The 26,471-nt window shown below is 40.8% G+C and overlaps 1 protein-coding gene across 1 annotated transcript in view; it reads right to left on the minus strand.

Annotated features, from left to right (window-relative positions):
- Positions 1 to 8,206, minus strand: part of GALNT2 (polypeptide N-acetylgalactosaminyltransferase 2) — a 255,773-nt gene extending 247,567 nt beyond the window's left edge. The window contains exon 1 of the mRNA XM_021000444.2: positions 7,986 to 8,206. Coding sequence (XP_020856103.1) covers positions 7,986 to 8,114 — 129 coding nt within the window. The 5' untranslated portion in view covers positions 8,115 to 8,206. The remainder of the gene's footprint in view (positions 1 to 7,985) is intronic.
- Positions 8,207 to 26,471: the final 18,265 nt, after the last annotated feature.

Consider the following 26,471-nt stretch of genomic DNA (forward strand, 5'->3'; position numbering starts at 1 on the left):
ATTGTTTTGTTAAGCAGTGTTATCCTCATCTTACAATGGGCAAAGTGAAGCTCGAGTTAAGTGACTTCCTGAAGATTTTGTTGTTAGTGGTGCTCAACTCTCCGTAAACCCCATGTGGGGTTTTCATGGCAAAGATCCTAGAATGGTTTGCCATTTCCTTCTCCTGCTCATTTTACAGCTGAGGAAACTGAGGCCAACAGGGTTAAGTGACTTGACCAGGGTCACACAGCTACTAAGTGTCTCACGTGTTGTGAGTTGAACTCACAAAAATAATGCCTCCTGACTCCAGGCCCAATGCTCTAGCCATTGTGCCACCTAGCTGCCCTATGTAATCCTGAAGATTACAAAATTAATAAGTAGTAGAGCTGCAACTCAAACCCAGGCCATCTTGTGATTCCTAGACCACTAAATGTTCTGATCACAGGACTGTAAAAGCCAGAATGGAATGAGTGAATAAATAGGGGGGTCGGGGGGAGGGGAGACACAACATTTATTAAAGACTTATTATGAATCAGGCACCCAAGAAATCATCTTATTCCAATCCCCCAATTTTATCTGAGGAACCTGAAGGTCAGAGATGTGACTTATCCAAAGTCACAGCATATAACTTGTACCACACTATCTACAGGATCTAAATAAGAAAGAAGACCTAGATGGTTTAAATTTATAGATAACCAACTATAAACATTCCCCATATCCACATTTAAGGCTTCCCCAGAAGAAATAACACAATATAAATGATCAAATAATCTTGACATTAGCCACAGATCAAATACAAATCTTTGCCATTCTAGCTAAGAAAATTGGGCACAATGAAATCTTGCTATTTGCTATGGAGTGGAATTCAGTGTCAGGTAGATTCATTTTAGATTCCCCCTGTCCATCCAAGAGAAAACCTAGTCAGGTCCCACAATGCGGAATACTACTTCCCATTACCCAACACTTAGAATGAGGCTCCCAGATGCTTCTCAGTGTCCTCTCTAACCATATAGCCTAAAGAGTAGGTACCACAACTACAAACCTGGAGCAAAGTTTCCTAACCTAGTATCTGTTTACATGTTTTAAAAAATATTTTGATAATTATATTTCAATAAATTTAGTTTCCTTGGTAATCAATCCTAGGAATTTTATTTAATGCACTTAAAAACATTATTCTGAGAAGGGCTTCACCAGGCAGCAAAAGGGGTCCATGACACCCCCCCCAAAAAAGGTTAGGAACTTCTGCTTCAGAAAAAGAAGAAAACACCAGCAGAGAAAGAATAGAAGGGTCTGGGGGTAGGTTTAGCTGTTTTCTTGTATAATGAAGACTGCTGGGCTTTCCCATGCTTACGACTTCTCCAGCTTCCAAGAATCCTACAGTCATGGCCTCAAAGATAAATCTGCCCACATGTCTTATCTGGCCCAAAGCAGGTTTCACCATGCTTCCCATTAAGCCAACCACAACCTCCTGGCTCATCAGGAAACAGAAAAAAAAAAAAGATTCCCTGGTTTAGCATTTAGACCTACAACTATCACCAAAAAAAATGCATTCCTTAACCTCTGAGGTTCTAAGGAAACAGACAGCAAGAAGAGATAGTACATCTCTTTCCCTCAACCATCACCCCCAAAAAATCATTATTCTTGTTGCTTCTGTGAAAATTCCTATTATCCTTGAGGGCCCTCTAGTTAAGAGAACCTAAGTTTAGGACTTCAACAATTGGGAAGGGGAACTTAAGGGGGTAGCTATTCCCTTCACAATTTCTAACTCCTCTCCCTCTCTGCTTCCACGCCCCATGGCGTGGTATCTGATGGATTCCCAGTAGCCGGCCCTATTTCGTGCTGTGCAAAGCTTATCTTCTCGATTTTTGCCAGAGGGTCAAGGGAATAGCTCATTATTTGTGTGTCGTTTATCACTCACAATCTGTTTTCATTATGTTCAAGCACCCAGAGGCTTGAGCATCATAACTTTATAAATTGGAAAACTTTCTTTTCTTTTTTTTTTTCATGAAAAAGACAAATTTAGATTGTGTCATCATTTAACCACATTCCCTGGCTGTAAGGTCACTTTTTCTCTAGTTCTTCTTATCACCATTACAAATCCTTCTTTTCAAATGGCACTGCTTTAAATCTCCTGACTACAAAGAAAAACTGATTATACACAGCATGTGTTTTCTTTTGCATCCAAACAGTGGTCACAGCCCCAGATGTGCTGCTGACATAGGTTAAAACTATTGGATCAACCTCAAGTTGGACACAGACCCAGTGATTATACCACACTACCTTTTTGACAAAACAAGCAAGATTGAACAATGGATAAAGCACATGGAGCTAGGACCAGGGCCTAAAAAAGTAGATAGGGAAAAGTGGTCTGTTCTCTCAACCACAGGACATTCTATACCTGAGGAGACTGAGTAGAGACACCTACCTGTTCTAATTGGTTTCCTTGACCCATCTGGAAGAGGAAGGGATTGTTATCCCTATCCTACAACTTCCCTCAATGCCTTTTCTGGTTCAGCCCACTTCCGCTACCATTTGATTTGGACATGACAAGCAAAAAAAAAATCTGGGGCAACTTGTAAAACATTCAATCCTGCTAAGGGTTCCAGCTTGATCAATCGATTCCAATCATCCCAGAAAAAAAAAAGCAGCTATATCCAAGCTGATCAAGGAGACATAGAATGAAGTTGTGGAGGTAGAAGCTAAGGGTAAAGGCTGGTTTCCACCCCTGACAGCCATGTGCCACAACAGAGATAGATAAAGAGAAAGAGACAAAGAGACAGAGACAGACACAGAGAGAAACAGAGACAGAAAGACAGAGGGAGAGAGAGAGAGAGAGAGAGAGAGAGCCAGCAGAAGTCTACTGTGAAATTATTCAAGTCAAACTTTAAATGCCTGTTTGCTACTTGTTCACCCAGGCTATTCACATCATATGTATCAAGAGTGGTACAAATATGCTACTCAGTACATTTTGGTCCCCCATTCAAACAGCTAATCAAGCACAGAGCATTAACATCCCTTGCTATCAATGGGCTACACTTCCTTGATGAAGCTGCTCCTAAGTACGGCCCCATATGCCAAATAATACAAGAGCACCCACTTGTTAGTAAAAAAAAAAAAAGTAAATGAATCACATAAATATAATAGAAATGCTTCAAACAAGCAGACAAAAATCAGTATCAGACTCAAGTAATGATAGTCCCACCAAAAGAAACAGATTATTTAATATATAAGGGGATTAACTGATTAATTAATTAGTTAAACCAACACTCTAACTTCTTTAACTAGATAGAGAAAGGAGGTTTGATCTGCTGCCTGAACACGGGCAAAGGGCAGAATCTTCAGGTTTGACAAAGTTAAGAATTAGTGGTGTTACCTTGGGGATGTCAATTATCTGCTATGTGTTTCTGTTAATTCCATTAGCTAGCAGCTCTTACTTACCTCACAAGGATGCAGAGCTGATTAATAAGAGTCTTATAAGCTGTTCCTTTGAGATAGTGGGTAAAAGGCACTACTTAAGTACAATTCATTCTTCAGGAATTGCAGGCTCTGCTCTCAGGACTAAACAATAAATAGCACTACCCAGAGGCAGCTGCAGTTCAACGTAAAAGTTTGCACAAATCCCCTCCCTCCCTTCATCTTTCCCTTTCTCCTACCCCATCCACTGCCAACATCATAAAACAGGTGGGAGCCTTAACATGATAAAAATTTTAAAGCATCAGAGGTGTACACAGGAAAGGCATCCTTGAAATACAAATCATCAAATTTTTGGAATAAAGCAAAATGAGGGGGGAAATTCCATATAAATGTAAATGAAATGTAATTTTAAACAATGTCATACAGAAGTTCACTTGGCACACACATTCATACCCCAAAATAAACAAATAAACACCAGCAGCCAAAGTTTTAACAGCCCTATGTTCTGGAGAAATATCTGTGATGGCTTTCAGCACCTATATTTTTAATCTGCAGACAGAGATCAGCTTGGCTTCCTAAATTCTGCTAACGGTGGAATAACTGTTTTGTGACAGGTTATTTAACAGGCAGGCCACACAATGACAAGCTCAGGCTGGATAGCTGAGGCAGCAGAAAGACAAGTCAGTCTGTACACATCAGACAATTCCAAAAAGGCAAACAACTCAAGTCCTGTTTTCCCACGATGGAAAACCTCATGATACAAAGAAATTGACAAAATTTGGATGTCTACTCTTGTGGGAGTGATGGAGAAAAATCTAGATCCGTTTACACAAATAATATCTATATGGAATTATTTAAATCTTGTCTTAACTTTTATTCCATGGTTTTACACTGACCTTTCTTATGCACATTACATGTGGGCTGGAAGAAAAAAAATTTTAATAGACTTAATCATGAAGGTGAATTTGGGAGGGATTTCCCAGTACCATAACTCCATTGAAACAATTCAGGAATAACTGGGACTATACAATTTTTCTACTACCTCAGGAAATTCACTACAGCAGGGGATTCTATTCACCTAGGAGAAACAGTCTTAGTTCTTTTACTTTTTATATCAGGGTCCAACACATGAAGTTAATGAGTCTTTTACTGCAATTTCAGAAGCTATTTCATTTACACACCTCTTCCTCTACAGACAATCACTAAACCATTCTGAGGGCTGGGATTAAATTTTATGGTTCGTCGACAGAAAGAATAGAATCCCAAATCACCAACCCATGTATAATTGTTAATTTCCCCCCACTTGTTTCTACATGGTCTTTGTACTTTTCTACTGCCACCAGTTCAAAACAAACCTCCTGAATTTTTTCACCTGGGGCTACACTTCTGGGGTCAAGAGGGAAGATCTGTCTGAAATCATCACTTAGTTGAATCTGCCAATCTGGGCAATCACAGAGGACTAGCTATTTGGAAGGATTACAATGTCATGAGAAAGCATCACATCAATTAATAAAGCAGGCAAAATGATGGAAAAGAATATCATCCATTTTTCTACATGGTACTTGGCACTTGACCAGATTCTCTCTTCACCAAAAGTTTCCAGTCTTCAGGGCCTTTCCACATGCATACCAGTACTTCCTAACCTGCTTAGGCACAAGATTCCTAGGTATTAAATTATAAATTCCTTAAAGGCAGGGATTGTCTTTGCGTCTTCCTCAGTCCCTGTCCTAGTACTCTGCCTATGGCAGGCACAGTACCTATTGAACGAGCAATTGCTCAACAAATCCCAGATTAATGCTATACAGTGCAATGGACTGATTGCCACTTATAGGTTGCTCACTGCATTTCTACATAGTATCTTGCTTTTAAGGGTTCACAAGATCAAACAAGATAAATCAATAAAAAATTTAATTAAAAAGAGTTCATACAATTATAGATGTGGATTAGATTACAGATTCATTACAGATTTGGATTTAGGAAGGAGCTTCAGGATCCAAGCCCTTAAATCCAATTCCTTCATTTTGCAAATCAACTAGGAACTAGGTGACTTGCCCAAGATCCAGATTCATTTTAACAAATATTAAACACCTACTATGTGCAGGGAATTGGGGATACATATATTTAAAAATACAGCCTCTGCCTTACAGACATGTTCCCAAATACTCGCAGCTAGGAGGTAGTGGATAGAGAGCTGGGCCTGGAGTCAGAAGATCCAAGTTCAAGTTTAGTCTGGAATGGTATGGCTGCTTCTAGCTTTGTCACTTAATCTGTCTGCTTGGTTTCCTATACTACATAGTTTCCTATATGATATGGCTTCCCAATTATAAAATGGGGATTAATAACAGCACCTACCTCCCACTGTTGTGGTGAGGGTTAAATAAGATCATATTTGTAAAGTGCTTAGAACACTGCCTGATACGTAGTGGGTCCTTAAAAAATGCTTGTTTCCTCCTTCCAAGTAAATGTCAGAAAATTATTAAATCCATAGAGTTCAAATAACATTTAGCTTGAAAAACTGCAGGAAAAGAGATCACTTTTTAGCTGGTGGCAGAGATTAGGGAAAGCAACCAATTTAAAGCTTTTCATAAAAATATGAATTCACTTCTCCATGCATTAATATTTGTGTTGTCTTTTCCTATAAGAAAGTGAGCTCCTTAAGAACAAGGACTACCTTGCTATACTATTTGTATTCCTAATACTTTGCTCTTGGTTCTCTTAATAGCATAATACATGCCTTTTCATTCACTCATTCATGAATTATTATTGTTTTTAAACAAACTTTGTAATACAGAGAGATGGGAACTGGACTGTGAAGCATGTTAGTCTGTAAAGTTGAAGTTTTCATTTCTGTCCCTCTAGATGGGGCAAACTGATTTAAGTGGTCAAGTGATAGCCTAGATACATCTGATAACCCATCCAACAGAGAATGAATGAAATAACCATACCATTCCAGGGTCAGATTAAAGGAGGAAGTTCAGTGCCAAAACTTGTCAGTTTCTAACTAGCTCTGCTTGGTTACAAGGAGACATGACTCTTGCTACAACTAATCACACAAAGGGAAACTGAGATGTATCTGATATCTTTAAGTGCGAATTTAACTGAGAGTTTGATCAGACAGTGAATGTCAGCATAATGATGGGTTCTTTGCTTTTTGGATAGGATAGCACAATTTTTAAAAGCTAGAAAGCCATTTCTAAAAAAAATTAAAAACACAAAATCTGTGCCAGTATACAACAGTGCATTCTACAATAGGGCTTTCCTTTTTCTCCACTGCATGTTTCATCGGGAGCACTGAATTTGGTTCACACTGATAGTAACATTTCAATACAGATCTGGATAAAGAAAGCTAGAATCCTGTGCACGGTAAAATGATGTGTGCCTAGTTTGGTTTTCATGTTTTCTATATACTAATCCCTTAGTCGTTTAAAAAAAGAAAAGCAAGCATCGGTACAACACGAGGAAGAGGCCCTGGAAAATTAACGCGCACCAGGGAACATGTTTCACTTAGCCGTGGGATGAAGCAAAAGGAAACAGCTCAACCAGTTGTTAAGAAATCGAGAAACAGAGAAAACGTGAACATGACTGGCTCCTAGGGGAAGTACATACACATGACAAGTTTCTACTCTAGGGGGAATTAGGTTACAGAATAAGTGTGGTGACCCACTCCCCAAAAGAAACACAAAAAGTGTAGGTTACATTCGGCATAAAAACTGAGGTCCCCCCCTCCCCCGTAGAGTGAAAGACGAGAAAGAACAGAGACAGACTGAGGGGGAAGGGAAGGAGAAGAGGAGAGGGAGACTGCAACTAGTGTCATGCAGCTGAAAGGACCTCTAAGAAACAAGTTAAACTCTTGTTTCTACAAAATATATGGCATTTTAGATGCAACAGCCTCTCTCTTCCTCTCCTCCCCATCGCCTTTTGTCTTTTTCCGACCCTCCTCCCCAGAAACTTCCCAAGGAACTGGGCTGAAGCTGCTGCAGTTGGACAAGGGAATCCACTTGAATGAAAAGGGGACCAAGAAGAGAGGGGAGGGAGGGAGGGAGAAAGCAATCTGCCTTTTAAAGGCCCCTGGGGTCTGATGAGCCTCCACCTTGCAGTTTCTATATCTCAGCAGCTAATTACAGCAAAGGGGCCAATTCTTGCTCTGTGCTTAGAAAGGACCCTACCGCGGAGTGAAGGGCAGGAAGGAGAAATAGGTTTAAAACGACGGGGAGAAATTAAGTCTCCAATACTTTCTCTCCGGGAGAGGAGTCAAAGGAAAAAATAAATTAAATTAAAAGGTTTCTTCCTTGATTTCCGCCCCGCAAACAGCCCCGGGGATAGAGGAGGTTTTAAGTCAGGCGCATGGTACAGACAGACAAACCAGACAGACAAGACTCTACCGGGAAGAGGTCCTGGGGAAGTGAAAGGAGGACGGAATAGGGCAGCACGGACCTCGGGGCAAGTCAGGAAGAAGCCGGGGAAGGGGGGTATCAAAGGAGTCCCATTTCAAGTCAATTTCCCAAAGGAGAAAGGAGCGGGCGCCCTGAGCGCCAGGACCCGGGGTGCGCAGGGACCGGGGACCCGGAGCCTGGGGCTCGCTCTTCACCCACCTTCTTGCCGGCTCCGCCGCTGCTCCCGCCGCCGGCCAGCGCCGTGCTGCCCCCGGAGTACATGTAATAGGCAATGCCCAGCACCCAAAGGAAGGCGAAGCAAAGCAGCATCCGCGATCGCCGCCGCATTCTCCCGAGTCGGCGGGGCGCTCCAGCCGCCGGGGCTGCTCCGGGAGTCCTCCCTCCGGCCGGGGAGAAGGAGGAGAAGAAGGAGGAGGAAGGGAGAAGGGGAGGGGGCGGAGGGCGGCGGCAGCGGCTCCCGCGGCTCCTCCTCCGGCCGTGGCGGCGCTGGCGGCAGCGGCGCTGGCGGCGGCTGCTCCTCCTGCAGCAGCAGCAGCGGCGGCGGCAGCGGCGGCGGCGGCGCCCGAGCCAGCTCCCCCCGCCCCTCGGGTGTGCGCAGCGGCTCTGCCGTCTGCAGCCTCCCCCGCCTCCCTCCTCCCCTCCCTCTCAGGCCAGAGGCGGCGGCGGCGGCGGCGGCCAAAGCAGGAAGAAGCGGCCCACATCAGCACCGAGAGGGGTCAGGGAGCAAAGGGCGACCAATCCGCGGCTGCTGTGGGGGCTGGTGGGTTGGGACGGGAGGAGGGGATTAGAGGTGTCTCCATGGCTGCAGCACGCTGGGGCTCAGCCGGGGGAGGGGAGCAAGACAGGAGGAGGAGAAAAGAAGAGCGCTCCCCCCAGCCGTTCTCCCACTGGGTTCCTCCCCACTTCCCCCCTTCCTCTCCTTCTCCATCTCCTCTCCCTGCTTCTCTCGCTCTTTCTCTCCGCTCCACTTCTCTACTTCTCCTCTCCCTCTCTCTGCTTCTCCTCTCCCTCTTTCTATCTCCTCTTCTCTCCCTCTTTCTCTCCTCTGCGCCTCCTCTCCTTTCCTCTCCCTCTTTCTTCTCTTCTCTTTCTGTGCTCTCTTTCCTTATCCCCCTCTCCCCAGCTCCCGCACACACGCCAGCCTCTCCTTTCTCCTTTGCACGCGCACACTTTCAGCCAGGGTGAATGACAGGAGGTCCCCTCCGCTAGCCGAACTCAGCACGCGAGCGATTCGGAAACACTGGCCCCTCCCTCTACTTCCAGCTACGCTTCTCGTAGGCTTGGGTCACTCTCGCCTCTCGGGAGTGCTTTGAAGTTCTCAGAGAGCTTTGCAATTATTAGCCAGGAGTCCTAAATTCTTTTGTCCAGGCCCACGCGTGGACCTGACTTCCCCACCACCACCACCACCACCACCACTACCACTACTTTTCCCCTGGCTTCTCTTCGTTTCCACCACTTCTTCCTTCCCCCACAGTGCAAAGTTCCCATTCTCCAGGTGGTGTATTTTTGGAAGAGATGTTGAGACTTTGTGGGTAAAAGCTAAGGAAGTAATTTCTCAGAGCTGATTTTTTAAGGGGTCCGAATGTTGTTGTTGTTGTTGTTGTTGTTGTTGTTTTTTAATGAACATGGAGTAAAGGGGATTTAAAAAAATCTTTTCTTTAGGTACCTCAGAGATCGGTTTTTTTCCCCCCAAGGAAATAGTGGCTAACAAATTTAACATCTTTCAATAGGTGTGAAACCAGAACCCTGTCTAGGAGAGAAAAAGAATCAGAGTTAAGATAAAAAACTATCAGTGTTTGAGACTGTCCTTCAAAACAGGTCAATGGGAGTTCAATGCTTCTTATATAAGACTTTAGACAGTACAATTATCATCACTGTTTTGCAAGTGAGGAAATTGAGTTACAAAAAATTAAAGTGATTTCTCCAAGGTCACATAGCTAGCTAATGCTAGATTCAGGACCGGAACCCAGCTCTTCCAATTTCTAGTCCCAGCATTCTTTCTGCTAAGATAGCTGCCCCTCTACCTATGTTGGCAGCAAGCATAATTTAACAGTTTGAACAAGGTGTTTTTAGCACATGGTTAATTTTACCATCCTTTTCCTTTCCTCCTCCTTTCCTCCTTACTCGTAAACAACTTGTATTTCTTGTAGCATTTTTTAATGTAATGGGTTGTGTAATAAACTCTCAATAGCTGTTGTTTTACCCAGATTACCCTTCAATCATAATACCTTGCTGAATAGGATCATGGCTCTCATCTATCAATGTAATATTTTCATTCCAAAGGCCCTTAGGCCTTTTTTTCCCGGACAATACACAATAGTAACTTCAGCTACTTGTAGCTACCCATAAATATGGCTACAGTATTTCTTTTGTACTTTCAAAATGCTAGTCAACTGATTTCAGAGATACCCTATGAGGAATAAAAGCTTCTTAAGATGTTAGGGGTGGCTAGATGGCAGTGAATAGAGGGCCTGGAGTCATGAAGACTCATCTCCCTGAGTTCAAATGTGGCCTCAGACACTTAGTTGCCAGGTGACCCCAATCAAATCACTTAACCCTGTTTGCCTCACTTTCCTCATTTGTAAAATGAGCTGAAGAGGGAAATGGCAAAATACTCCAGTATCTTTGCCAAGAAAACCCCTGATGGGGTCAAGGAAGTGTCAGACACCAGTGAAACTACTCAACAACAAAAGGATGTCATTTTCCAATTAACCAGCCAGTGAACATTCCCTAACAAGGAAAACATCGGAGGATATGGGAATGTATGCATGTATGTATATACATATCCACGTGTCTACATATACATATGTTTTTGCATGTGATTTCATCTGTGTAGGGAGCTCCTTTTAAGGAAACTCCTTCAATTTATTGTCATAGAATGTTACCTAGGGCACTGAAAATTTCACTGGTTTGCTCAAGGTTATATAAATAGTGTGTATCAGAGACAGAAGTTAAACCTACATTTTTCCTAACTCTGAAACTAGCCCCCCCACACACCCCCCTTTTAAACATTTAAACTGTTAAATAACAACTTATTGAAAGTATTAAAACCATGTGTGTTAAATTTGGAACTCAAAATCTTGTGGAAGTGAATATTGAAAACTAAAAATAAATTAATGAATCTTTTAAAAAATTAAAAATTAAAAAAATAAAACCGTATGTGATAGAAAGCCAAAGAAAAGCAGTACAATTATAGACTGCCAATGCCATACCGCTGGTAGGTCACAGAACCATGCAACAAAGTTGATCTTCAGTCCTTTCAAAGTGACCTTGTAAGTGAAATAGATAGGTAGATGGGATTGATACTTAGTTGCTAGTGGATAGAAGACTGCACCCCACCCTCTACCACTCCAACCCCAAATAAGCTGAACTCACAAAATGTTGGGTCAGTGAGTAGTACCAGATTCTGAAATTGAAAGCTAGCAGCAATCCACACACAATGAATAGGATTAGTCCTCTACTGGGGACCTTCCCAGAAATAATCCATCCTACATTGTCATTTGGAAATTGTTCTTTGATAGGATTAAGGTTCCAGGAAATAACTATCCTAAAATGCAGTTAGGGTAAAATAAACTATAATCTGGGAAAATAGCATGTTATAAGAGTATGTTGTAATGGCAAATGAAAAGGAGAAGATGGATAATTCTTGAAGAGTCTAGAAAGCTTGCTTTGACAATAAAATAAAAGGTTGAATTATGTGATAGCCAAGGTTCCTTCCAACTCCCCAAATCCTATGATTCAGAGGAGCATGGGACAGTGTAAAGATCACTGAATTTGGAGTCACAAGAGCTAAGTTAAAGTCCTGACTCTGCCACTACCTATGTGACCCTGGGCAAAGCATGTGACCTTTCTGGGAATCAGGTTTCTAATCTGTAAAATTAACAGGTTGGATCAGATGTCCTCTAAGATACCTTCTAACTCTAAAGCTACGATCCCCAAAAGGAAAGATGGAGAATGAGAATCTGTCAATATCTCTCTATCACTCACTAAAGACTGTGCCTTAACTCTAGGTGACTACATTATTTAGACGAAAATACTCCCTACAGAATATTATGGTGCTGTAAGAAATGATAAAAGAATTTCAGACAATCCTGGTTAATATCAACTGACACAAAGTGAAGTAAGCACAACCAAAGAGAACAATTTATACAAGGACAATGAAACTATTTTTTAAAAAAATCTTTGAAAAACAGGAACCCTGATCAAAGCTATGACCAACTACGTTTTCCAGCAGGCCTATGATGAGGCATGAAACTCACCTTCTGAAAGAGAGGTAATATACATAAAGGTGCAAAAAAAAAAAGTTTTGTAGGTGACTGCTGTGTAGGATCCTTTTGCTTTTCTTTGCTTATTTGTTACAAAGTTATCTTCCTTCCCCTTCCTTTTTAGTAACAAAGAGAACAAAGTCAGGAAAGAGAAAAGGTTAACAATGGTGATTAAAAAAACAAACAATTGTAACACATTTAAAACTGCCCAGAAGAAAACAAAAAGAAGTTCAGAAGGAAGCACAATCAGGACAGCTTTGAAAGTAGCATTAATTTGTTACATACTTTTTTACAATGAATAGTATGAAATAAATATTCACAGTTTCATATGTAGAGAATGCTCTTTCTTTGTGTTTTATATCTGAAATGCTCTTTTTGGAAGCACCCAAAGATATTGGTCCTGTTTGAGAAGGAAGGATGAACAACCCCTCCTTTTGAGAGGTTTAAGTACAGGGTTTTATAATATTTAACATAATAACTTATATGTACACATACAGATACATGTATACACATATCCAGTGGAAGGAAAGTGAAGATGGAAGCCTGATCATGTTTCATATTTGCCTAAATTAATAAAATCAAGTTTCTGCACTTTCAAAGCTGAGGACCAGACCGTGGGGGTTAGCCCACCAACAGGAATGCCTTAGTCTAATGCCTTTAAGGACACATTAGAGTAGAATGTATGTTCCTTGAGGCCAGAGACAATTTCATTTTGTCTTTTTACTCATGTTCCCTAGCACAGGGCATGATATAATCATTCAATATATTAAGATGAATTTCCTGGACCTATGTTCCTCCCCTCCAAAAAATCAGTCTGGTTTCTGTCAAATCACTGGAGCTGCAGGTTTGGACTGGTACAAGCATAAGGAATCTTTTCTAGGCTGAAGCAATTCTAAGGACTTTTCCCAATGAACTCAAGAAGTCCATCTGGATAAATCATCAGAGGTTAGAGCCTGGCACAGGGATTCAGAACTTCTCTAGCAAAGTTTTGTGGCAGATCTTGGTACTCTAAACTAACCCTTCCCATCACTCTGCTCTAGAGTACACACAAAATATCCCTTTTAAAACATTTTTAATTTCTTTTATACATATGTTTTGTTTTTACAGCACCTTTACTTCCCAATGTATCCCTCCTCCACTACCCAGAGAACCACCCCTTATGACAAAGAATACAAAAGAAAGGGGGAAGTGGGGGCAGAAGGTGAAAGTATTTTAACAAAAGTAAGTCTATATGCCACTAAGAGAAATTGTATATACAGTGTTCCAAACCCTTTATCCCTACCTCTGAAAAAAATGTGAGGGAAGTGCATTCATATATCTTCTCTTCAGGCCACACGAGTTATTATAATTTGTTGTTGTTATTTAGTTGTTTTCAGTTGTGGCTGACTCCTCGTGACCCCCTTTGGGGGTTTTCTTAGCAAAAAACTAGAGTGATTTGCCATTTCCCCCACCAGCTTATTTTACAGATGAAGAAACTAACAAAACAGGGTTAAGTGACTTGCTTAGGGTCGCCCAGCTAATAAGTGTCTGAGGCCAGATCTGAAGTCAGGAAGATGAGTCTTGCTGACTCGAAGGCCTGCTGCTCTATCCACTGCACCACCTAGCTGCCCACTCTCAAGTAGAGAATCAAGACTTTTTAGGGTAATGAAACCAGGTCACTTCTCAGTCTTTTCTTCTCCAGGTTAAACATTCCCAGTTCTTTCAACTAATCTTCTCCTAAATCCCTGTGCCAGGCTCCAATCTCTTCTGGCATGGTCATAAGGTCTCTAACCAAGTAATCAACTAAGTTGATTACTCTCTAGCTCGTCAATATCTTTATTAAAATGTGGTTCCCAAGACTGAATGCAGTACTCTAGATTATTCTAGTAGTCTAGATTAACTAGAATAACATGCAAGGACACTATTACCTTCTTCATTCTGGATACTGAACGTCTCAAGGCAGCCTTTTTAATTAGTTTTTTCTGGGGGAGTAAAGGTTGGGGAGGATAGTAAAACAACTCCTAGAAGGCAGACATTGTTTTGCTTAAACATATATGTGTGTGTGTGTGTGTGTGTGTGTGTACACACACATGTACATATAATTTTCTTCCCAATTACATGTTAAAACAGTTTTTTTAACATTGAGTTTTTTTTAAGTTTTGAGTTCCAAATTCTATCCTTCCCCTTCCCCCTCCCTGAGATGGTAAGCAATCATGTATAGGTTATGCATGAGTAATCATGTAAAACATTTTTGTCTTGGTATCCACAGAATATGTGGATACCTACTATGTGCACATAATAGGCCCTTAATGTTTATTAAATTAAAGGGAATTGAATGTCATACTGTTGACCTCGTAGCCCATAGAAATCTCTGGTTATTTTCATATGAACTATTGTCTAGCTACACATTCCCTATCTCATACTTTTGAAGTAGATAAAGACCTGACCTTGAAGCCAGAAAGACCTGAGCTCAAGTATTACCACTTGCTACACCCTGCCTCAGTGACACTGGGGAAATCCTTACCTGAGGATTCTAAGCAAAGCTCTAAGACTGGAAGTTGCAGAAAAGGTGCTCTCCTGCATTGGTAGAAGGGGTTTCTTCATGTAGGAGTCCCCTATATCTATGAAAACACAGCTCAAGTCCCAATCCTTATTCCTCACCTGTTTTGAATCCACTTATCCCTGCTGTGAAGCTAATTGTGCCTCAGCCAACTCACTAGGGAGTTCCCACTCTGGAAAAAAAAATCACAACTCTTTCCTAGAGTCATGATTGGACCTTATTAGATTCAGTCCATTTTTCTGGCCTGTTGGGATCTTTTGATATTTTGTGCCATTTACCACATTAGTTGTGCTTCCCAGATTTATGTCCTCTGCAGATTTGATATGAATGCCACCTATAGAATTCTGGGTCTGGAGTTAGGAAGACCTGGGCTCAAATTTCTTTTCTACGTGAGTCTTTCAAATACTTGAAATTACACTTGCTTTTCTTGGACTCTAAGGATATAATTAAGAAGAATGAGTAGAAGTTGCAGAGCGGTAGATTTAGGTTTTGTATAGGGAAAAACATTCTCAACAAATTTAGTTACCTAAATGTAGATTGTTCTGCTTTGGAAAGTAATAGTTTCCTCAACTCCATCACCACTGGAGGTCTTCCAAAGAAAACTGGATCACCATCACTACTGGAGATCCAGAGAAGGGAATCTTGTTCATGTATGAGTCGAACTGGATGACTTCCAATTCTGAGATTTTTTGACTATCTCTTTTCCTTCAATTCCCCTCAAAGCTCACCTTGATCCATATTCTTGCATGTCAGCTATAGACCAATCTTCCCCAGTACAAGGGTGAAGATATGCAGTAAGAATTCTAATCTTTCATGTATTAGTACAGAGAAAAAATACAGAGGAAAAAAAAGATGTTCTTTTGTTATTTAAAGATACAACACAACACAACATAAAGGTCCTCATTAGGACTCTGGCCCATTGGAGTTGTAGGTCTTTCCTATAAAATATAAGTAAGATTATACTGGAGAACTGGCTGATCACAGCCCTTATGAGCATGTACAGTCTGCCTACTTGATGCAGCCCTCACATGGACACAGGTATTGTTTCCAGCCTGCTTACCATATGAAAAACAAAAGCTTTTCTGTAGGTTGCTGACCCAAAACTGAGGGTCAAAAGGCATCGATGAACCAAGGTATTTTCCCTTTTTTGCCTGGATGAATTTGAAGTAGGAGGCAAAGACTTTTGTAAGCCTCCTGGGGTGGAAAAAGGTGACAGAGATCAAGGTGGAAAAGGAGACTGTACACCCAGGTTTTGGAATGGGGTGTGGGGGCAGGGATGGAGGATGTTTTTACAAAGCATTTGTCCTACAAAATTTGCTTCTCAATATGGCATAGCATATAGATAAGTCCTTTCCTCTTGTATCCAGTATCTTGGCTTCAGGGGTCAACTGCTGCTAGGCTGGGTCCCAGGTCTTTTCTTGTGGCCTGCAAACTCTGGCCTGAACCAAACATAATTCTTGAACCTTTAGCAACTCATTCTTCCAGTCCTTCAAATCTCACAGGGTCGTAGCCTAGTCTGATACTCTTTTATCTAAGAACAGAAGAGTAGACACAGTCAATCATTTGTTGGGGCAGCTAGGTGGCACCATAGTGCACAGAGCATTGGGCCTGGAATCCGGAAGCCTCATTTTCATGAGTTCAAATCTGACCTCAGATACTTACTAGCTAGCTGACTCAAGGCAAGTCACTTAACCCTGTTTGCCTCAGTTTCCTCATCTGTGAAAAAAATTAAAAGGAAATGGCAAACCACTTCAGTATCTTTATGGAATCACAAAGAATCAGACATGACTGAACAACAACAATCCTTTATTAAGTATCTGCTATAGGCCAGGCAAGCATTGTGATAAGTGCTGAAGATACAAAAAAAAAAAAAGTAAAAAAATAGTCCGTATCTTTGAGGAGCTCATCATCGAGTAGGGGAAATAACATACAAATAACTATGTACACACACACACACACAAAACCCACCAAACCCTCCCCTCCCCCCCAAAAAACCCACAACTCTATATGGAATAAATAGGAAATAATCAACAGAAACTGGGAAAGTCTTCCTACAGAAAGTAGATTTTTAGGGGGACTTGAAGGAGGCCTGGGGAGCCAGGAAGCACACATGAAGATGGTCAAAACAAACAACCTACCAGAGATACGTGCAACAGCAGGGCCATGCTCTCATAGGCCACTTGACGGTGACCTGGGAAGGGAGATTAAGACCTCAGGCCTAAGCTGTCCCACTGAGTCCTTACAGCAGTTCTTGCCTCCTCAACTCTGACTCAGCCAGTCTGGGAAAAGAAAACGCTTGGCTAGTTAGTGCCCTCTGAAAGCTTTCTGAATTCATTCAGTTCAACCCAGGCTACTGAGGTGAATGATTCAGTACTGAATTCTTACCATATAAGAGGATGTGGTCAAAGGAATACCTACCTGCACGTGCTCTGAAGTCTGCTACAACTATTGCATCAGCTGCACACAACACACATGTCCCTAAGAGCTGGGCTTGTCCAGTCCTCTGTTATAAAAACATAATGTAAATATTATATTCAAATACAAAAATTGCTTTCAATTGAACAATCAAGTCAGTCAGTACAAAGGTTACCACAATCAAAGTAGTATTAACTTGTCTACTTGTAGCAGTCTAAATTAGAGGTGTCTAACTCAAGGCCTAGGCTACAAGCAGCCGGCAGCCAAACCAGAGTAAAATGAGATTGGGAAATGTTTAACAAAAATAGTAAAAAATACAATAAAACATAGATAATGTTAATTTGTGGTTTCCTAAGTTAACATGCTACCTGTAGGGTTCCTATTTGAGTCTAACATCTCTATTCTAAATTATACTTTGGATTCCATAAGGTATTCTGCAGAATGCTTTTGGAAAAGCTGCATGATGAGGCAGAAAGGATAATATATTTGACATCTGAATGCCTGAGGTCCAGTCCCAACTCTAGCTAAGTGACCTTGAGCAAATCAATTAACCTTCTCACAGTTCAGTATCTTTATCTGAAATACGGGGGATAATAATACCTACCAAACCTGTCTTACAGGATTGTTTTAAAGGATTCAGTAAGATGACATGTAAAAAGTACTTTGTAATCATGAATTGCTATATAAATTATCTTAAAATTGCTATATAAAATTATCTTAAAACACCAACATTAAAAAAGTGTGTATGGAAATAAGACTAGTCAATTTTCCTATGACTTTGGTTTTTCTCACTTTAAAAAAAATTGAAAGGTTTATTTTCAATCTCCTGCTGCACTGATTTTAATTTTTTTTAAGTTCCAGGCATAAAATTGTCATACCAAGCTGTGCCAACAGTTGATATTTTGCATGAAATTTTATGTGAAATCATGAATTTTAGCAGTGAGTAGGGATTTATCTGTGTGAAGGTGGCTTTTAAAAAACTATCCAGTAATTTTACACAAAAAAAAATGGCAAATTTACTTCTGTGGCTAAAGAGGTGAGAAGATAATGTTTCGACTTTATATTAAGTTTAGATATTTACTACATATGAAAACCAATAAGTTTCCTTCTGTAATAATACTCAAAAACTGAAAAAAGGGGAACAAACATTTATTAAGGGCATACTATATGCCAGATACTATGTTAATCGCTTCACAAATATTATCTCATTTTATCTTCATAACAATATGGGGAGGTGGATGCTATTATTATTCCCATTTTACAGTTGAGAAAACTGAGGCAGAAAGAAATTAAATGGCTTGCTCAGGATCACAACAGCTAGTAAATGTCTGAGGCCAAATTTGAACACAGGTCTTCCTAAATCCAATCCTATTACTTTATATCCACTGCCTAAAAGAGGAAAGGGAATTGGCTTCTTAAAACACAGCTTTCTCAGAACTTAAAAATAGGTGAGGGAAATCTGAAGGGTAGTTCATTCAGTCATTCACTCAGGAAACAGCAGCATCATCTAGGACTTGATACAGTCAGCACAAGGTCACTATAAGCAGGAGCATCCAGAAGACCCCATTACCTCTAGGACATCTCTGTCCTGTTCTTTTCATTGGACATTTTGCATGAGAACAGGAAGCACCTTTGGGGACCATCTGGTTTCCTGTTTTATGTCTCATTCGATAAGTAATAACCAAAGGGTATAGAATAAGATTATCTCTACTGTCTCTGTTTCTGTCTGTATTTCTCTTCTCTTTCTGTCTCTCTGTCTCTGTTTCTTTATCTGTCTCTGTTTCTCTCTTTGTATCTCTGCCTCTTTCTCTCTGTCTCTGTCTCTCTTCCTCTCTCCCTGTCTCCTTCTCTCTGTCCCTGTGTCTCTATCTCTTTGTGTCTATTCCTCTTTCTCTGTCTTTCTCCATTTCTCTGCCTCTGTCTCTGACTCTGTCTCTCTGCCTCTTTCTCTATCACTCTGTCTCTGTTTCTGTGTCTCTCTGTCTCTCTGTTTCTCTCTGTCTCTGTCTATCTCTTTGCGTCTTGTCTCTCTTTCTCTGTCTCTGTCTCTTTCTGTCTCTCCCTCTGTCTCTTTCTCTGTTTCTCTCTGTCTCTGCCTCTGTCTCTGACTCTTTCTCTCTCTGTCTGCCTCTTTCTCTGTCACTGTCTCTTTGTCTGTATGTGTCTCTCTCTCTGTTGAGTGAGGATATCTCACTCCTAGTGGGAGATCTCATTCACTCTATATATTGCCAGGTATATTCTCATCTGTGTAATTTTTCTGATTTCCATTTTCTATCAGCTTTCTTAAACGGGTTTATAACTATTCACCATGTGTTGTCTTTGTATGATTCACGTTTAGTGGAAAGGAAGTCAAGCCTTGGATAAATATTTGAGGCACTCCTCCCCTATTATGGAATAGTGATCAGGAGCACAGTGAACCTAAGCAAGTAAGATTTAGGGAGCCAGATAGAACTCTACCCAACACCCCTTCTCTGAGAAAAGCAGAGTGGCCAGCCTTATGGTGACAATCTCCTGCTCCCCTCCTGGAAGGAATCAGATTCTCCCTTGGAAGAGCATGGGTGGAAGAGATTTTAAAGATCTCTAAAGATATGCCTTCCTGTGAGCCACATAAAGACAGATCCATGTGAACACACATAACTTAAATGGGTAACACACATATACACAAATGCATTACGTTATCATTTCTACGAATTTCACAATCTCATATACATCCCCTCCTCTCCGCTCATAACAGCTACAATCTCTGTTCAGGACCTCATCACTTTTCATTTGGATTGTTGCAATACAATGTTTTTAAACTGGTTTCCCTGCCTCAGTTCTCTCCCCGCTCCAGACATCCTCCACTTAGTTGCCAAGGCAATTTTCCTAAAACATAGGTCTGCTCACATTACCCCCTTGCTCAGTGAGCTCCAATAAATCCCTGTCACCTCCAGGATCAAAATAAAGCCTTCTGTTTGACATTTAAAGCTCTTTATAACACAACCCCTTCATATTTTCTCATTCTTCTTATACTTTACTTTCCTCCACAAGCTCTGCAGTCCAGCTACACTAAACTTGCTATTCCTCATTCACACGAATCTTCATGTCCCATCTCTGTGCCTTTCCACAGGCTGCCCCCATGCCTGGAATGATTTCCTGCTTCCTGGATTCCTTGGCTTTCTTTAAGACTCGGTTCAAGTGACACTCCCTCCAGGAGGCCTTTTTGGTTCCCCTAACGACTACTCACATCCCCTATAAGGTGACCTTCCAATTACTACATATTTATCTCATATGTTTGGTCTTCTATGTGCCTCACCTTTGAATGTAAGCTTCTTGAGGGCAGGGACTATTTGTTTTTTGTTTTGTTTTTTATCCACAAGGCTTAGTACATTTCCTGGCACATGGTAATAAGTGTGAATAAATGCAGATAAATTATCTGATTGATGCCATGCTAGAATATTTTTGGAGAGGATGTAAAGGATACTGCTAGATAACAGAATAGATAGAAAGCTGGACTTAGAATCAGGAAGATGTGAGTAAATATCCTGTCTCTGTGTGACCTTGGGCAATTCACTTAACCTTTCTCAGCCTCTGTTTCCTCAGCTATAAGATAGAGATAACAATAATAACCTACCTCCTGGTTTATTGTGCAGATCAAATGAAATAATACATGTACAGCACTTTGTTAACCTTAAAGTTATATAAACGCTAGCTATTATTAATATTTTCTATAAAGGGCAGGTTATAAAAAATTGAAATGAAGTAAAAATGACAGCTAGGGTATGAAACTAGTGAGAAAGTTTGAGTTCTTTCTGGCAAAAAGTATGACTGAGGATGAAGTAAGGGGCATTCTGGTAGGAAGGGCATCACTTTCATTATCTCATGCTCATGACCCAATGATGTCATCATTCATAGCAGCTAATGTTGCACTGTTAGGAATTGAGTACCAGCTGTCAGCTTGTCAGTGTAGAAACAGTGGATTCAATATGAGAAGATACAGTTTTTTTCAAGGAGGTTTCCTTTTGTGTCCTAATGCTCCTGTGTGTTCCTAATGTGTCCCTAATGTGTCCACTAAATGAGGTACCCTTTGAGTCCTGGCTAAGACATGGCACAGAAGTAATATAGCAGTGGCAGGGAACTGAAGTAGAGAAACAGAGAGAAGACAATGGAAAGCCTCAAGGGATCCATATTTGACTTTATCCAATCCCTGAAAATTTATTATTGTTCAATCTTTTTTTTTTCAGTCGGGTTCAACTCTTTGTGAACCCATTTGGGGTTTTCTTGGCAGAGATACTGGGATGGTTTGTCATTTCCTGCTCAAGCTCACTTTACAGATGAGGAAACTAGTCGAACCAGGTTAAGTGACTTATCCAGGGTCACACATTTAGTAAAGTGTCTGAAACCAGATTTGAACTCAGGAAGATGAATCTTCCTTACTCCAGGCCTGGCACTCTATCCCCCTTGCCACCTAGCTGCTCTACTCCCTGAAAATATAGTGTCCCAATATCATAATGTCAGAGTGCTTGAGGAGGCTGAGTGGTTAATTGGTCATTCAAAGAGTGCACAAGAACGGTGACATCAGTTCCTCAGCACCTTTCAACACAAGGAAGAGAAGGTCCCTTGCCTTTCAGGAATAATAGTCAAAAAGGCAATGACTGTGGCACAAATGACCTAGGAAGTCCTATTAACAGGTGTCTCTTTGATAGTACTAGTCTGACCAACAGGTTTGGGGTTGATGAATGACAAGGGCATATAAGTGCACCTGGCAATGGCTGAACATCAAAAAACAGTCTCTTGAGTACTTGGAGTTGATAAGTCAGGTAAGGGTGTTCAAGACTAGAATCTGCCTCAAATCAGCCAGACTCTATTGCAGAAGCAGTGGCAAATCTGTTGGAAGATGGCATGGAGTGCAGAGCCTCTCCTCCCAAAGAAGTGTGGGACCTGAAGTAACAGAAATTTGCTTACAGAACTCTGCAAAACTTGAATGGGACCAAAGATGTAGAGCTATATTTTGCTATAGTTAAAGATCATTTTATGAAAGACTTGTAGCATATACCTACATGGCCTCTGTGGGTTGAATGATATAACTTTATTTTGGGGGTTAGAGCAGTGTTAACTTAAAAGTTTCCTATGGAAATTATGGGTATCAGTCAGAGGATGGATACTATAGCCTTAGAATGTCAAGACTCAGTCAACATCTCTGGAGTTTCAGCATTGATTGGGACCAATTCCAGCCTCTTCCATGTACAGTCCTGACAGGGTATTACAAAAAGTGAGCTATGTCTCAATACCTGGTCACCCTGAAAATTCTTGTTTCCTGTGTGGAAGCTCATAAAAAGCTAGAAGTCAATGGTATCAGAGGGCCTCAGAAAAGCATAGCACTTCAAGGAGGGATGCAGACAATTTTAGCTACAATTCCTGAAGAAGAGAAGAATTATCTGAAAACAATGACAGAACTGGCGGTCTCACTGCTCAAGTGGGATGTAAAGTGTTCCTGTAGTGCAACTCACACACAATCCATCTCAACAAGTGTTGGTCATTTCAAGAGTAGTCTCAAAATATCACCATTTCTTAGAAAGAATACCTCAGGAACCACCTCAAGCAAGGATCTGTCAACAGAATCACCAAAAAGTTGTGAAATTTGCTATTATTGTTGTTCCATTAGATTGCAAGCTCCTTGAGGGCAGAGACTGTCTTTTGCCTCTTTTTGTATCTCTAGCACTTAGCATAGTGCCTGGCACACAGTAGGCTCTTCGTATATGTTTACTGATTGCTGTTGTTGTTGTTAAGATAGGGAGACCTGTGAGTGTTTGAAGAGAAGGTATGGACATTTTGGGAAAGAGATGTCAAAGGTTCAGGAGAAAATATGAAGCAAGACCCCTCAAGGGTCAAGAAGATTCAAAGAGATGCCCCTTTTCCTCTGAGACTATAAGGTAGGATGGAAAAGAAAAAAAGGAAGAGATACATTAAGGAAAGATAGAGATGAATGGAGTAGAGTTGATTCACAGTGTTCTTTATTTTTCTTAACAAAGTAAAATGGTATTGGTTGAAGGTGGGGTGGGGAAACAGGAAATGGGGCTGAGAAGAGAAAAGAAGGGTGGGTTAGGGATTTAAGGAAAGAAAAGAAAGAATGGAATGAACAATGTGGGGAATGAGCCAGGGAATTAATGAGGGATGAGAGTAGACACTTATCAAATAGTGCCAAAGGCGAGGTCTGTAAAGAATCAGAAAGATAAAGAAACAGAAAGTAAAATTTCTGCTGATGAGACAGGTTGGACTAAGTAATATTCTCTATAGCTGTATACATGATTGAATATAATGTGGCAGGACAAGACAGAAACTAGTTCAACCTCTGAGATTGGAAAGATTGAACTAAAATTAACTGTATATATTATAAACTTAAAAAGTTGGACCACAATCTAGAACAGGATAGGACCTAAAGCATAATAATTTTTGTGAGATTTTTTATCAAAGAGTAATTACTCTAGTTTCAGCATTAACTTTTTAGTGTTTTGGACTCTTCTAGGAGACTGGCGAAGTTTATAGACTCCTCAGGATTATGCCTTTAAACCTACACACTAAAATACATGGGATTACGAAGGAAACCAATTAGATTGAATACAGCCAAGGAAATGTATTGTTAAAAAAAAAGTTCACAGATCCCAGGTTCAGAACCCCTCCTCTAGGTCAACCCCCTCATGGAGAACTGAATCAAACTAAAGTGACATATTCAAGGCCATAGAACCAAGGACTTCCCCTCCCAGTCCCACCCTGTTTCTATTATAGTTGTGTCTTTTATATGCTTGGAGGAATGTGTAAGAGAATCCTAGAGAATGCTATCATACATTTTTTGGTTATCTGTGATGTAAAAAATGGTTTCTTTGTGTGTGTATGTATGTATGTATGTATATTTATGTATGTGTGTATTATCTAGTGCCTTATAATTTACAAAATGCTTTACAAATAATGTCTTACTGGATCTTTACAACAATCCTTTACAACAATATTGTTACCCTCCTTTTATAGATTAAGAAATTGAGGCTCAGAGGGGTTGACACACCCAGCCACATAGCTCTGAAACAGGGCTTTGTGCATGCCTACATCATATGAGATGGAGGAACCATCTTCTAGGAAAAGATGTTCTATGTTCCTCTCCCATGTGCATGGAACCAGCATCTTTCCATTGGTTGCATAGCTGGAACATGCTTTAAAACTACCAGACTACCACTACCAGACTAAGACAGTCTCTCTCTCTCTCTCTCTCTCTCTCTCTCTCTCTCTCTCTCTCTCTCTCTCTCTCTCTCCACTTGCTTCCAGAGAAGGTAAAGAGCTTGTTCATACAAAGATGGACACCATAAACTGAACTGGGTGAGAAGAACTATCTTCCCGCTCCCCTACCTTTTAAGCCCTGTAGCCCCAAGAAATGGGCTTGGGATTTTATTATAGTCTCTTTCATTTGTTCTTTTCAGTCTAGGTGCAGGTGGTGGAATCCACACAGGAACCAGACTTGAACTATGATAATAGTGAAGGAAGGATTCTATGCCAGATGTTGCTGCCAGGCCAGCAAAGAAATCCTGAGAAGCCAGAGTGACTTGAGCCCAAGGAGGGGATTTATACTAGATCTTAATGGTACTGGGCCATATAGGAATTGAGCAAGGCTGTGAACCTAATTAATTCTTATCCCCTCCCCAGAGAATGAAGTATGCATCCAGGGATTATGCTCCTCAGGTGTTAGGGAAGGGTGTTTATGTGTTTGTTTTTGCTATGCCTTTGAAATAAATATTCCTTTCTAAAAGCTGATCTTTAAGTGGTTAAATGGAATTGGGGTGCAGGGGACCCCTAGAATTGGGGAAACACCATTGATAAGTGCTTAAGACAGTAGTAGAGAGAGCTCCCTTAAGGGTAATGGAGAACCCTGGAGGATGGGTGAAATATAACATCTCTGGCCTTCAGGAAGTAGGGACAGAGTGGACAGTGTTACAGTTAGTAAGTGGCTGAAGCAGGATATAAACCCAGAGTTTTCTGTCTATATGTCCAATACCCTAACCACTTCACCACCTAACTGCCACTACATGTTACAATTTATGTGCAGAAATTGGTCCATTATTAGAAAAGCCCCCAGTCATAGGGTCATGGATTTATTGTTGGAAGGTACTTAGAGTTCATCGACTCCAAGCCCTTAGTAAAGGGGCTTCAGTTAAGAGGATAAATGTTTTAGCCAAGATCACATAGGTAGCAATTTGAACTCTGATCCCAAATGTAGCACTCTTCCTATGATCCCATGCTGCCTGTTGGCTCTGGCTAAAGATGGAGAAATATTTGGGAATGTTAGAATTACTGGCACTGATTTCAGAGAACACAAACCTCTGCCCAAGTGGGAACTTGCCCTACTATATTACTTTGCCTTTCTACATTCAAAAAACTTGGCTTCCTCTCAAGTAATCTTCTGACAAAAAGTCAAAAGGCCTACACTCTATTGTAGTCCCTGAACACTTGACTTGCAGTCTTTATGGTTGCAAGCAAAGGTGGGTAACAGAATATAGATACACAGGTGTGTTATATAAATAGTGTCTTGCCTAGTGTCAAGAGAGCTAAAGCTCAGAATGACCTCATGAGGAAAGCTAAGGTCAACAACAAAAAAGTCATCTAGCTATTTGGTTGGGGAGTTGATGAGGGAAGGAAGAAAAAGGAAGGAATAGGATTACTCTTCAAGTTGGATGAGACAATGATAATGGAGAATGGGGGGAAAAGTATAGCTGTTTAATTCTCACTGTTTATTTTCTTCATCAAGGAGAATATTTATTGAATTAGAGTTAGAAGGACCTCAGAGATCATCTAATCCAACTCTTATAAGTGAAGAAACCAAGGTCCAGAAAGATTAACCTTGTACTGGAAAGGACAGGACAAAAATAGCTAACAGATCATTGAATCCTAAGGTAAATAGGTTTGTAGTGAGAAGGCACTCATTTACCCTTGATGAGTTTAATTCACTAGATGCAGATGTGCTACATGTCAGAGTACTGAAAGAACTTACAGATGTGACTGCTGAAAGTAGTCTTTGAAAGACTGTAAAGAAAGGAAGAAGTGCCACAGGAATGGAGTGTGGCAAATGTTGACTCTATTTTCAAAGCAAGAAAGAGGAGACAATCTGCAAACTATAAGTCAGCAATCTTGAGTTTGATTCCTGGCAAAATTCCCTAAAGCATTATGAAAGTATACTTGTCTTCCCCCATTAGTACATAAGCTCCTCTTGATCTGTTTCATTCTTCATATCTGCACCCTCAGTGCCTTGTATGGTGCCATAGTATATGCTTAATAACTTCTTGTTTGACTGGTTGATTAAAAACCTGGTGGTGTAGTGGATAGAAGCAATGAATTTGAAGCCAGGCATGATTGAATGAATGTACTTACAAATGGACAAATCATGTGCTAGGGGCTAGGATATAAATTTATTGTTCAGTTATTTCAGCCATGTCCAACTCTTCA

This window comes from Phascolarctos cinereus, unplaced genomic scaffold, assembly GCF_003287225.1.
Source record: "Phascolarctos cinereus isolate Bilbo 61053 unplaced genomic scaffold, phaCin_HiC Scaffold_5;HRSCAF=322, whole genome shotgun sequence".
Lineage (NCBI taxonomy): Eukaryota > Metazoa > Chordata > Mammalia > Diprotodontia > Phascolarctidae > Phascolarctos > Phascolarctos cinereus.